This window comes from Cynara cardunculus, assembly GCF_001531365.2.
Source record: "Cynara cardunculus var. scolymus isolate 2C chromosome LG 14, CcrdV1, whole genome shotgun sequence".
NCBI lineage: Eukaryota > Viridiplantae > Streptophyta > Magnoliopsida > Asterales > Asteraceae > Cynara > Cynara cardunculus.
The window spans coordinates 423,694-435,904 of NC_037541.1; the positions used below are offsets into that span (position 1 = coordinate 423,694).

Consider the following 12,211-nt stretch of genomic DNA (forward strand, 5'->3'; position numbering starts at 1 on the left):
CATATCACTTGACATATCAACATGGTAACCGGTTAATGATTCAACCGATTACCCGAATACTTAAATGTTTAAAACTTTACATCTTAGATTACAAAATGAAAATTTTAAAAATATGTTACCAAAATAAAAATCAAATTAAAATACGTTGTTTTTTCATTCAATTTACTCTATTTATTCATAAAATTTCTTGAGAAAAATATTCAAAATATAGTCAAAATAAAGAAAGGTGGGGTCAACGATTTGGACACTTTGGTCCACAAGAACCCTAGCCCCCAAAACATTTAAACCTGAAAATGGAAGAAAGATAACCACCATCTACGTGTCACCAGCTGTATCAATCATTATCACAATTCACAACCCTCCTCCACAAATCATCCCCAAACCCAAGTCATTTTCATAATCAATCACACAACAATCCACTCAATCTCTCTCCCTCTCTGAAATTTTGTATATACAAATGTGTTTTTAGGTTCGCAATTTGAAGATTTGTATATACAGAGTAGGGAGAAAATTGATAGAAACAGAGAGAGGGAGAGAGAGATTGATGGCGGATTCCGAGAAGCAGGCGGCGGCGGCGGCGGCGGTGGTGGTTGAGGAGGCGGAGGAGAAGGAGAGATTGATTGAAGGGGTGACGGTGGTGGATTTCGATATGTTATGTTCGACGGTGGCGATGAAGACGAATCAAGGGAAATGGATTAAATTACAAGAAGATCATGAAGAAGATGGTGGAGAATTGGGGGGAGGTGTTCTTAGGATGTGGGAAGGTGATCTTCTTGATTGTTTTGATGATCGTCGTTTGCTTCTTCAATCATCATTGTAAGTTCCTCTATATGCTTCCCTATATATATATATATAGAATTTGGGTGTTAATTTGATGAGGGTTATATATATATATATATATATATATATATATATATATATATATATATGTATATGTATATGATCATTGAGCAAAAACCTTGAAATTTGCAGATGCCCATGGTTTAGATTTGGGGAAAACATGAAACTAGCCGGTCTTGGTTCTTGCTTTCTTCAGGTACACATCGATAACTTCATTTCTACGATCATTAAACTTGTTTATGCTCACAGTTGAAATCATCATAAACACCAAGTTCAAACCAAACCAAACAAACCCAGTAGCTCTCATTGGACGTGGGTTCGGGGGTGGGTCGGTGGTGGCATGTATGCAGAGCTAGAAATGCACTAGGCCCGGGCATCCTTAGGCTTGAACCTGGGCCATCCAAGCCTGTTTGGGCTTTGGGGTTGGAAAAGATCCCAATCGGTCTTTTCGGGTCAGGCCTAGACCCGGGCCTGCCCCCAAAATTTTGGCTTGACTGGCCTTTGAGGCTTGGTCGGTTCCGGGCTTGGGCTTTTTGTGCATCTCATGCAGTTTGAACTCTACCCCCAAAGAGTAGAATTTCTGTTATCATTGAGTTCGTGGATCCCAAATGATCGAGTTTCTAACACGTTTCTTGCATTTGGATCCGACAGGGATTTATTTATACAATTCTATCCACGCTTGCTCTTTGCAACCTTGTAGCGTTTGCCGTCACGAAGAAGCATTGTTTCTTGTATATTGGCGTTGCGTTTGTGCTCTCACTCGGAACATATTTGGGCTTTAACCGATCCAAGATGAGAAGCAAATTCAACATCAAGGTAAAGATTTTCGCTTTTATACTCTTTTGTTTATATATGATATGAAACCAAACCAAACAAGCCCGGTATATCCAACCCGAAGGTGGGTTCGGGTTGAGATGTATGTAGACCTGATCTCTATCCTCAAAGAGTAAAACGATTGTTTTCCGTGATTTTTTGTATGATTGTTGTCATTATAGTATTGACTAGAGATGCACAAAAAAAACCACCAAGCGTGGTCCTGACCCAAAAAGCCCGGGCCTAGTTCTCAAGACCCAGCTTAAAGCCTAATCAGGCCAACTCTTTTTAAGGCCCAGTTAAAGCCTGATTGGGCCCTCCTTCAACCCAAAAGCCTGTCCCGGAACAGACCCGAAAAAGCCCGGGCCTAGGAAGCCAGAGTCCAGGCCCAAGCCCAGCTTAAAACCTGATATAGCCAACATATCTTTAAGGCCCAAAAAGCCCAACAGGCCCTCTTTCAACCCCGAGGTATGGCTCGGCCCAACCTGGCCCAAGCCCAAAAAAATCCGCTCTTTTGTTGCTTACTGAATAATGGGCTTGGAAGGCCCAGGCCCGAGCCCAAAATAGCTCTTGTGCATCTAAGCTTGACTTTATGGGTCAAATAGGCTATTTTCCGACGTCAATTTTGATATGATTGCTGATCGTTTCTCGAAGTACGGGATAACAATTTCGAACCTTTTTTACAAGCAATGCTAACAAACCGGTGTCGGTGCTAAAATCTTAGACAAAACCGTATGATTTCACATCTAGAAGGTTCATGTTTGACTTTGAAAAGTCAAAGTGTATATCAAACGGTTTCAAATATACCAACCGATACATACATTAGAGATGCACAAAAGGATCCATTACCGAATTGAAATTGTTCCCAATATCGTAACATTGATTCATGCAACTAGTTCTTGAAAAATGAGGTACCCTTTGACTATTAGTCAAATAGGCTACATTTTGACTTTGAAATTTTTTACGATCTACAACTTGTTTTTGAGATACGGGATGATCTTAGTCGAACTTGTAACGAGGCGATACAAACTAGTGGCTGTTTGTATTGAAATTGGTAATGAAATTGTGATGAATTTTCGTTCGAAGACGAACTAGGTTTGACTCCAAAAGTCAAAGTGTTTTGAATCTGTTTTGTTTCTCTTCAGGGCAGTGATAGTTCTTTGGATGATTGTGTATCCCATCTCATTTGCCCCTGTTGCACCTTGGCTCAGGTTTGTCTTCTTCCCGTCTTGGTTTCGTGGTCCCCACTTTTCGACCTGTTATCTCATATATATATATATATATATATATATATATATATATAGAGAGAGAGAGAGAGAGAGAGACGGGTTCAAACAAGAACAATACATATTCAAGAGAATAAGAAAATGACCGAATCACATGTAATTTTACACTGACATCACGTACAAAATCACATGTAATTCACGCGACTTTGCCCTGCGACCTGAAGTCGCATGCCAAAAGTCATCCTCACCCCTTTGACTGTTAATGTGAAGTCACATATGATTTTACAAGTGATTTGCCATTTTCGTATTCTCTTAGATAGTTAGCATTCTCATTTGATCCTCCCTTTATAAGGTCAGGTTTAGGGAAACTGCAAAAAAATGAAAAACTGAGGAACACCATGGTAACCATTCATTTGGACGATATGCACATGTGCATACAAATAACTGAAGCTGTTTTTTGGTTTTTATGCACGAGTGCATGTTTTGCACATATGCGTACCGGACAAATTGTAAGAACTGTTCATCTGGACGGTATGCACATGTGCATACAAGTAACTTGTAAGCAATTTGCCGGTATGCATATGTGCAAATATGCACTCGTGCATAAAAACCAAAAACCAACTTTAGTTATTTGTATGCGCATGTGCACACCGTCCAGATGAATGGTTACCAAGTGTTCAAAGTTTTTCATTTTTTGGGGGGGTTTTCCGTGAACCTCCTCTATATGTGTGTGTGTGTGTGTATATATATATATATGAAAGATCAAACGAGAATGCTAACTATTTAAGAGAATATGAAAATGGTCAAATCACGTGTAAAATCACATATGATTTTACATTAACGCCAAAAAAAAGTATTGCATGCGACTTTGGCCGTGTCTTCAAGTCGAGGGGCAAAGTCGTGTGAATCACATGTGATTTTGTAGGTGATGTTAGTGTAAATACACATGTGATTCGACCGTTTTCTTATTTTCTTAAATAGGTACCGTTTTCTTTTGAACCCAACACTCTCTCTCTCTCTCTATATATATATAGAGAGAGAGAGAGATTTTGGTGATATTTGTGCTCCAACAGATTTCTTTAAATGGTTCTCTAATTTTGAGAAAAGAAGAGAATATAAAATTCTCTAAAATTTAATATGATGAGAGAAAAATACTTTTTTTTATATTTTTCGACCAATGAGAGTGAATGTATTATTATTTATTTTAAAAGAGTAATGCGTTAAATAAAATTATAAAGTATTTTAATAATATATAATGTTGAAATCTTTAAAATAGAGAATCTGTTGTACAATTGGATGTAATTTTTTTAGAGGTTTAACTTGTGGTTCTCAATTTTAGAGAAATTATAGAGAACGTGTTGAAGATGTTCTAAATTAACTTTTTTTAGCTTATTGAAAAAGCCTCGTTTAGTTAGCTAATAAGTTGGCTTTTTGAAACGTTACTTCAAGTAGTGTTTCTATAAGCTTCCTGAGCTTTATTTTCCATTTTCTTCTAATCATGTATCTTGTATTTTTCCAATTAATTTTTTAACATCTTTTTAGGTCATTTTACATTGTCATCTAGCTTATCAGCTGGTTTCATCAAACATGACTAGTTTATTAATCAACAACTAGTTTTTCAGCTAACAACGAGTATATATAGTCAGTCAAACATGGTCTAAATTAAATTTCTCCTTTTTTATGTTTTTGATAATCTTGAGCAGGAGTCGAGAACGTTGAAAATGAACAACATTCAAGACGGGACTTGGCATGGTCGAGGCGACACAATGTGCATGGGAACATACGTCGAAGGTGTGAAAGCCTTCGAGCTAATCCCGCCCACAATCGTATCAATCGAGTCTCCAAAACCTTGTTTGCCGGCTGAAGGTTCAGAGCCTCTAGCGTCACCACGACAATGGTAAATCGTGTTTCTTTAGGTGGATCGCTCCTAAAAACTTGACATGAGAAAAGGGTTTTGTCCCCCTAAAAACTCGAAAACCGCACAACAGCAACGAGAAGCTCTTGTTGATGTGGATCAAGAATGTCATCGTTGGCCGCCAACTGTTCGATGAAATGCCTCAAAAAATTTGTTTGACATCAATGTATATAGTTTGCAAGGATAAATAGGTAAATTTAGTTTGAAAGTTAATGGAAAAAGAAGCCCACACTGGTTACTTATGCGTCTGTATTAGAGATGGCCAAATGGGCCCGGCCCGGCCCGGGACCGCCGGAGGACCGGGACCGGGACCGACAAAGGACCKGRYCGGSAYSGGGACCGGTAAGGACCGGTTATGGGACCGAAAACCGGGACCGGTTGAGGTTTTTGGTAGTTTCGTGGGACCGGGACCGGTTATGGGACCGACTATGGACCGGCCCGGCCCGGCCCGAAAATTCAATTAATTTTATAAATAAATGTATTTTAAAATAATTTTATAATGTATTTTTATAAGAAAACGTAATTTTAATTATATTAAAACGTATTTTTAAAGTGTATTTGAGTGACCCAATTGTAAATTTTATAATGTATTAAAAATATATATCATTAAAAAGATAAAATAAAAAATCTTATTTTTTTAATGAAGGACCGGTTGGGACCGGGACCGGGACCGGCGGCCCATAACCGGTTATAAAGTACCTATACCGGTCCTATCATTTTCGACCGGGACCGGGACCGAGACCGGGACCGGTTACGCCGGGACCGGTTATGGCCGGTTATGAGAATGGTGAGGACCGATTGGGACCGGCCCGGGACCGGTTTTTGGCCATCTCTAGTCTGTATTTCTATTTTAGTTTTTTTTTCTTTCTAAATTTGGTTGACAAAATTGATTGCCGACAACTTGAACCGGCTCCACATGGAACCAGTTTTCAACGACACCAATGTGACGGGACATTTTTGGCTCACTTAGGAGCTTAGGCTAGCGGGAGACCCGAGATCGAACTCAGACCTGTCTTGTTTTTAGATGCTCTCTTCGTCACAAAATAAGTATCCACTTTTTAAAATAAATATTCAGATTCTCAAATCTATTTTTCATCAATGCACAAATTTATAAAAATTGTAAACAGTGGAAATTAATTAAGGGTATAGTTGTCATTTAGTTAACTAAAAGTGTAATAACTATGCATGTTTAAAACTATATGTCATTTCTATTGCGGAGACTAGACACTTGTGGAATAAATGTCCACTTTCAAAATTAAGAGTCTATTTTGCAGGGTTGGGTTCCGGTGAGAAGAGAAGTTATGGTGAGAAATGTAAGAATCCTAATTGAATATCAACACTAATGAGGTGCACTCGGATCAATTGTCTTCTAAAGCACAATTCATGGGTGGGTGTGAGACTAAAGTGATCAAGGGTTCGATCTCTTCTTACCCTTCTCACCATAACTTCCCTTCTCACAGGATTCTTCGACTATTTTCCGATTCTATCTTTAATTATGAGATTCAAAAATTAATTACTCTTTCTATTATTGAGTAGATTTATCATTTCATTGACTAAAAAGTGTAATAATTACACATTTTTAAAATTGCATGTCTTTTTCATTGTGATCGTTTATTTTGGGACGAAGGAGTACTCTTTTATGACAAAAAAAGAAGAAGATTAAAGCCGCTTAGAAATTTGACCAAAGGTCAAATTATCCAACCCAACCTAACCAACCCGATCAAACCCAATTTGTCAAACTGTGGATTAGGGTTGTACACGGGTTGGGTTGGTCCGGTTAAATGCATTTGAACAACCCAACTCAATATTTGTGGTTTGAAAAATCTCAACGCAACCCAACTAAAACAAAAGTAAAAACCTAACCCAAATTATGTGAGTTGGGTTGAAACTTTGATAAATCATTTTACAATCTAGCTTAAGGTTCATACAAGTAAAAAAACGTAAAATTACAGTTGAAATTGTAATATATTTTTATGAATAAAGCTAATTACGAGTCGATGTAATGTCTAACATATATTTATTAAATAAGGACTTAACAATTATATAAAATTAATGGTATAGAAAGACATCGGGTTCATCGAGTTGAGTTGGACCGGGTAAAAATGCTCCTAACTCAATTCCAACCTAATACCTACAGTTTAAAGACTTTACAACTCTATTAAGTGTCACTCACTTTGGGTTGGGTTGGGTTGGATGGGTTATTTCAGGTGGGGTTGATTTAGTCAGGTTTTTGTGCACCCCTACTGTTAAACTGGTGGCGTTGGAATTGGGTTAGGTACAACCAAACCCATCAATCCACCGCTAACACATATAAAATCGATAACGTATAAATTATATACATACTAGAAGGGTACTCGCACAATGCAGCGATATACATCTCGATTATAATGTTTTATTTTATTTTGTCTCCGTCGATGTTATAATACGATTTTATGTGGTTCTAAATAAACAATAATACTGTTATTTATTTGAATAAAATATAAATTTGAAGATATCATAAATTTTAGTAAAAAAAATGTATTGATTTTAGTATCAAATTAAATATTTAAAAGTTCTTGTTTCTTTGTGTAGTTTCTTTAATTATATTTTTCATTATAATTTAATTTAGAGTTAGTAATGAAGTCATTTATTTTTTGTTTAATAATATAATTCGTTTATAAAGATAATATTTAGTATTTTGTTAGAATTCAATGATTATCCTAAATATATTTTAGATCTTTATATTTAAAATGAGATACCTATCCGGTATTTGATCATGTTTATATCTGCAGTTAATTACTCGAACTCAAACATAGAGTTTTAGTAACTTGTACATACGGACAATATAATTGCAATATTGAATTTTAAGTAATATGCATCAATAAACAGTACTTGATGAATAAAAATGTTTTTAAGAGTTTTTGTCAAATGCTTTACAATATAGTATAGATAATACAATATATAATGACACTGCCCAAATCTTGATCCTTCCCACGGCCTAACGCACACGCTCGGTCCATATTCTAAATCCCTATTACTGTTAATAATGAAGCGTACAACACGAACCTATTGGTCCTTGTCTCGTTCTTACCGGGTAAAGAGTCGCCCTCACTTACCGGGTAAGACTCTTGGTCCTTGTCTCGTTCTTACCGGGTAAGATTCTTGGTCTTTTACCATATTCATGCGGTGAGGTAATGTTACTTGACAAGTGCTTACCCGGGTAAGCATTTGGTAAACGGCCCCTTAATTGGGTTGGATTATTCAAAATGCCGCAAACCGTCTAACTCAAATCAACTCATGTACAACCCTAAACAAGATACATATATTAAAAGAATCGTATCGATTTATAACAAACAAAACTATAATCTCATTCAAAACGTTGTCGAGAATGAAAATATCAGATGTGAGATTTTAACATTTTCTTGACGGGTTGGTTTGAGTTTTCATTCATTTTTAACGGTTTTGATTATAAGTTTTATGATGTTTTTTTTATCAACCTGGATATCCAACCTGCTATGCGAGCCGACTAATCTCAGGGCGACCACCTGCTTTGCAGATAGTCCGGAGTCACCGTATTTGAACCTCCGTGGCTACAAGCGGATTTTTATTCCTCTTTGGATTTGAACCTGAGACCTCCTGGTACTTTTGACATTTGGAATCAAACTCAAACCAATCAGGCACCATCCTTGTGGTTAGATGTGGGATTTTAACATTTTCTTGACGGGTTGGTTTGAGTTTTCATTCATTTTTAACGGTTTTACATGCGAGTAATAAATAAAGCAAAATTGTTTCGATGGTGGAGTTGCCACCAATTATTGTATTAGCATATCACCAATTAGAAGAGTCAACCAACTACAAAGATTTGATTGATGATATAAAAAAATCTGGTTTTGTTTTATCAGTACTATCAATGAACTTGGCATTGATTTATGTTGTTATATGCACAACTATTTATATCAAAAATCTGATCAAATAAGACAATAAAAATGTAAAAAGTAAGTTCTAATATTAATGTGTGTGTGTGTGGAGGCACTAAGTGTTGGTTTTGTTTTAGGGTTATTTATAAAAATAACCGATTTACACAACTCTTTGCCACAAAATAACCACATTTTAGAGGTTTTGCCAAAATAATCACCCGGATCGCCCCCGGGGGCGATCTGTACACAATGGGGGCGATCCCCCTTAAAAGTCTTAAAAAAAATTCCTCAAAAGTCGAGATTACTGTTCACCTCGTTGACCGTGTTTGACCTCGCCCCCGGGGCGATCCGTACTGTACCGGGGGAGATCCGGATAAAAAAAAAATTTTGATTTTTTTTCTAATACCAATTTCACTATAAATACCAACCTCCTAATTCATAATTTTTCACACATTCCCTTCCATTTCTTTTCTCATATATTTTACTCTCACAACTTTTAACCCACTAAATACAATCAACCATCACAAAACATGAAATCACGTGAAAGTGATAATGTTTGTGTGTATCTTCGAAGTGGCGGTTTATTCCAAGATATAAATGGTGTTTTAGAGTACCTTCCGATAACCTCCCCCACATGTGCAATATGTTTGTCTTCGCCAATAACGTATTCTGGGGTCGTCAAACGTGTGACGAAAAAGTTAAGTTTACGTGGTCCTTTCAATTTAYTTTTTAAAACRAATRYGTTATATCAGTTTATGGACGACGATGATGTGGTAATCCTCCACAACGCCATTCGTCAAACTTTACCAAAAACGTTGACACTATATGTTGTCGACAATGGAGGTTATGAAGGAAATCCATCAAACGCAAACCCGGGAGGTTCAAACAGTTTTTACACCGCTGCTGTGAGCACACTCTTCCCCGACGTTAGCGTTGCAAACTCATATGGTCAAAGCACACTCTTCCCTACCGGTTGTGCTCCTGGTCTAAATCAGAGCACTATCTTCCCTAGCAGTAGAAGTGGTGAAAATCGAAGCACCTTCTTCCCCTACGATGGTGCTGGAAATTCATATCTTGAACAAAAAGTTACCGTTGAACCTGACAGTTATTTTGTTCAAGACTTGAACATGCCTCCGATGCAGTCTCCCAACCCGTACCCGATCCGGTCTCTCGAACTGTCAAAACCGTTCTGGGAGGTAGATATGTTTCGTATTAAAAACACCCCTTATGTATTTTTCAATTTTTATTAAAAACACCCCTTCATTGGCGTATCAGTTTTATTAAAAATACCAAAAAAGTTAAAAAAAATACAACAATTATCATTCGGTTATTTTATAATGAAAAACTGTGAAATTTAAAATTAAATATGTAAAAAGACACATTTTATGTATTTTTTCATTTTTATTAAAAACACCCCTTAATTGTTGAATAAAAAACAAAAAAATAGAGGTCAAATTTCGTCAATAAGATATTATATTTGATTTCCGAAACACAAAACAGAGAAAATTAATTTTTGCATCTCCATAATTATAAAGATTTATTTTTAAACTTTTTCCCATGAAATTTGGTTCTAAAAAAGTTTAAAAAATACAACTTCAATTTTATAAAAAATACAAAAAAAAAACCCGGATTTTTTTATAACTTCAATTTTTTTAGAACCATGAAATTTGGTTATAAAAAATTAAAAAATACAACTTCAATTTTTTTAGAACCATGAAATTTGGTTCTAAAAAAATTAAAAAATACAACTTCAATTTTATAAAAAATAAAAAAAATAAAAAAAAAAACCCTGGATCGCCCCCGGTACAGTACGGATCGCCCCGGGGACGAGGTCAAACACGGTCAACGAGGTGAACAGTAATCTCGACTTCTGAGAAAAAAAATTTTTTAAGACTTTTAAGGGGGATCACCCCCATTGTACCGGGGGCGATCCGAGTGGTTATTTTGGCAAAACCTCTAAAATGTGGTTATTTTGTGACAAAGGATTGTGTAAACCGGTTATTTTTATAAATAACCTTTGTTTTATTAGTACATTTAACATTGGATATATTAAAACCATATAGTTTTTTTTTAACTTTGCAAATAAATTCAGTAATGACATTAAAATCAGATATCTAAAATTGTTCAATCATAACCTACTTTTCTTTTATGTCCTAAAAAATTATAAGGAGGTCTCATGTTCAAATTCAAGGAGGAATAAAAATTCTTTTGTGGCTATGGAGGTTCAAATGTGGTGACTCCGGGCTATCTGCAAAGCAGGTGGTCGTCCTGGGATTAGTCGGCTCGCATAGCGGGTTGGATATCCAGGTTAATAAAATATATATATATATATATATATATATATATATATATATATATATATATCGGGGCACATTCAAGGGAGAACTGATTAGTTTGTGGTAACTGTGAGAACCAATCTTAACCACAAATCAACGGATAAATAAGGAAATTAGTAATTATGRTATTTTAAGTTAAAATTATAATTAGAGGGCATTTTAGGTATTTTTAAAAAAATTCATCTCTCCTCTCTTCGACCTCCAATCTCCGGCCTCCGGCCAACATTATTCCGTTAGGTATCAATTAATCACAAAGATACACAATGTGATACCCATTGTGATATACTGTGATACCATTGTGATACCAACTCAAACCATAAAAACATGTGATACACCTTGATAAAACAAGCAAAAATAATGAAACCAAACATTGTGATACACTGTGATACACTATGTTACACTGTGATCATACTCTCGAATGTTGAAGGATAGATCGCATCTGCCTTTGGATCGTCAAAGATGATGAGACACCCAACGCCTTGATCCAGGGTTCCAGCAAACTTCTTGTCCAATATCATCTGAGACAGTTTCTTCACCATGATTTTGCATAGCAGCATATATTTGAGACTGTAAACTGCTCTGGGATCATCAAGAGCATTGAATGCTTCAAATGCTTCAAAGAAGTAACTGTAGGCAGTTTTATAATCTTCCGAAGCCCTTTGCGGCGTGGCCACCGCAACTTGTTTGTTTGATGTTGGCATTGGGACGATGGCTACAGGAATCGAACCCTCCAAATCGTGTTCCATCGGCTCTTCCTTGAACAGATTAACTTCCACAGGCGGCGACGCTGAGTTATGGCGCTGTGGAACCGACATGATGGTATACGTCGGTGGATCATCGAGTAAGGGATCAGATGTTGACAAAATTCTAACTTCTTCCTCTTCAGATTCAATATTCCTGTGATCAATCAACGCCATCCCCGACACAATTGAAAACAGAAATCGAGGAAAGTAGAAACAAATCGTCGGCCGGCTTGATGAAGAAGAAGCAGCAGCAATAGAAAAAGAGTGTTAGTCGATGAAAGAACGAAGAACAAGAGGGTTAGGGTTTTATTATTATAAACATTACCAATTTACCCTTTATGTTATTTTAGGATATAACATTAATTATTTAAATGATTGGCTCACATTGGTTCTCATAGTTACCACAAACTAATTAGTTCTCATTTGATTAAGCCCCTATATC

The 12,211-nt window shown here is 36.4% G+C and overlaps 1 protein-coding gene across 1 annotated transcript; it reads left to right on the forward strand.

Moving 5' to 3' along the window:
- The first annotated feature begins 400 nt into the window (after positions 1 to 400).
- On the forward strand, positions 401 to 5,043 carry LOC112526705 (cell number regulator 1). The gene is made up of 5 exons (XM_025137097.1): positions 401 to 816; positions 973 to 1,036; positions 1,492 to 1,656; positions 2,799 to 2,864; positions 4,583 to 5,043. Exons 1-5 carry the CDS (start codon positions 545 to 547, stop codon positions 4,778 to 4,780), a joined length of 765 nt encoding a protein of 254 aa, XP_024992865.1. The 5' UTR covers positions 401 to 544; the 3' UTR covers positions 4,781 to 5,043.
- Positions 5,044 to 12,211: the final 7,168 nt, after the last annotated feature.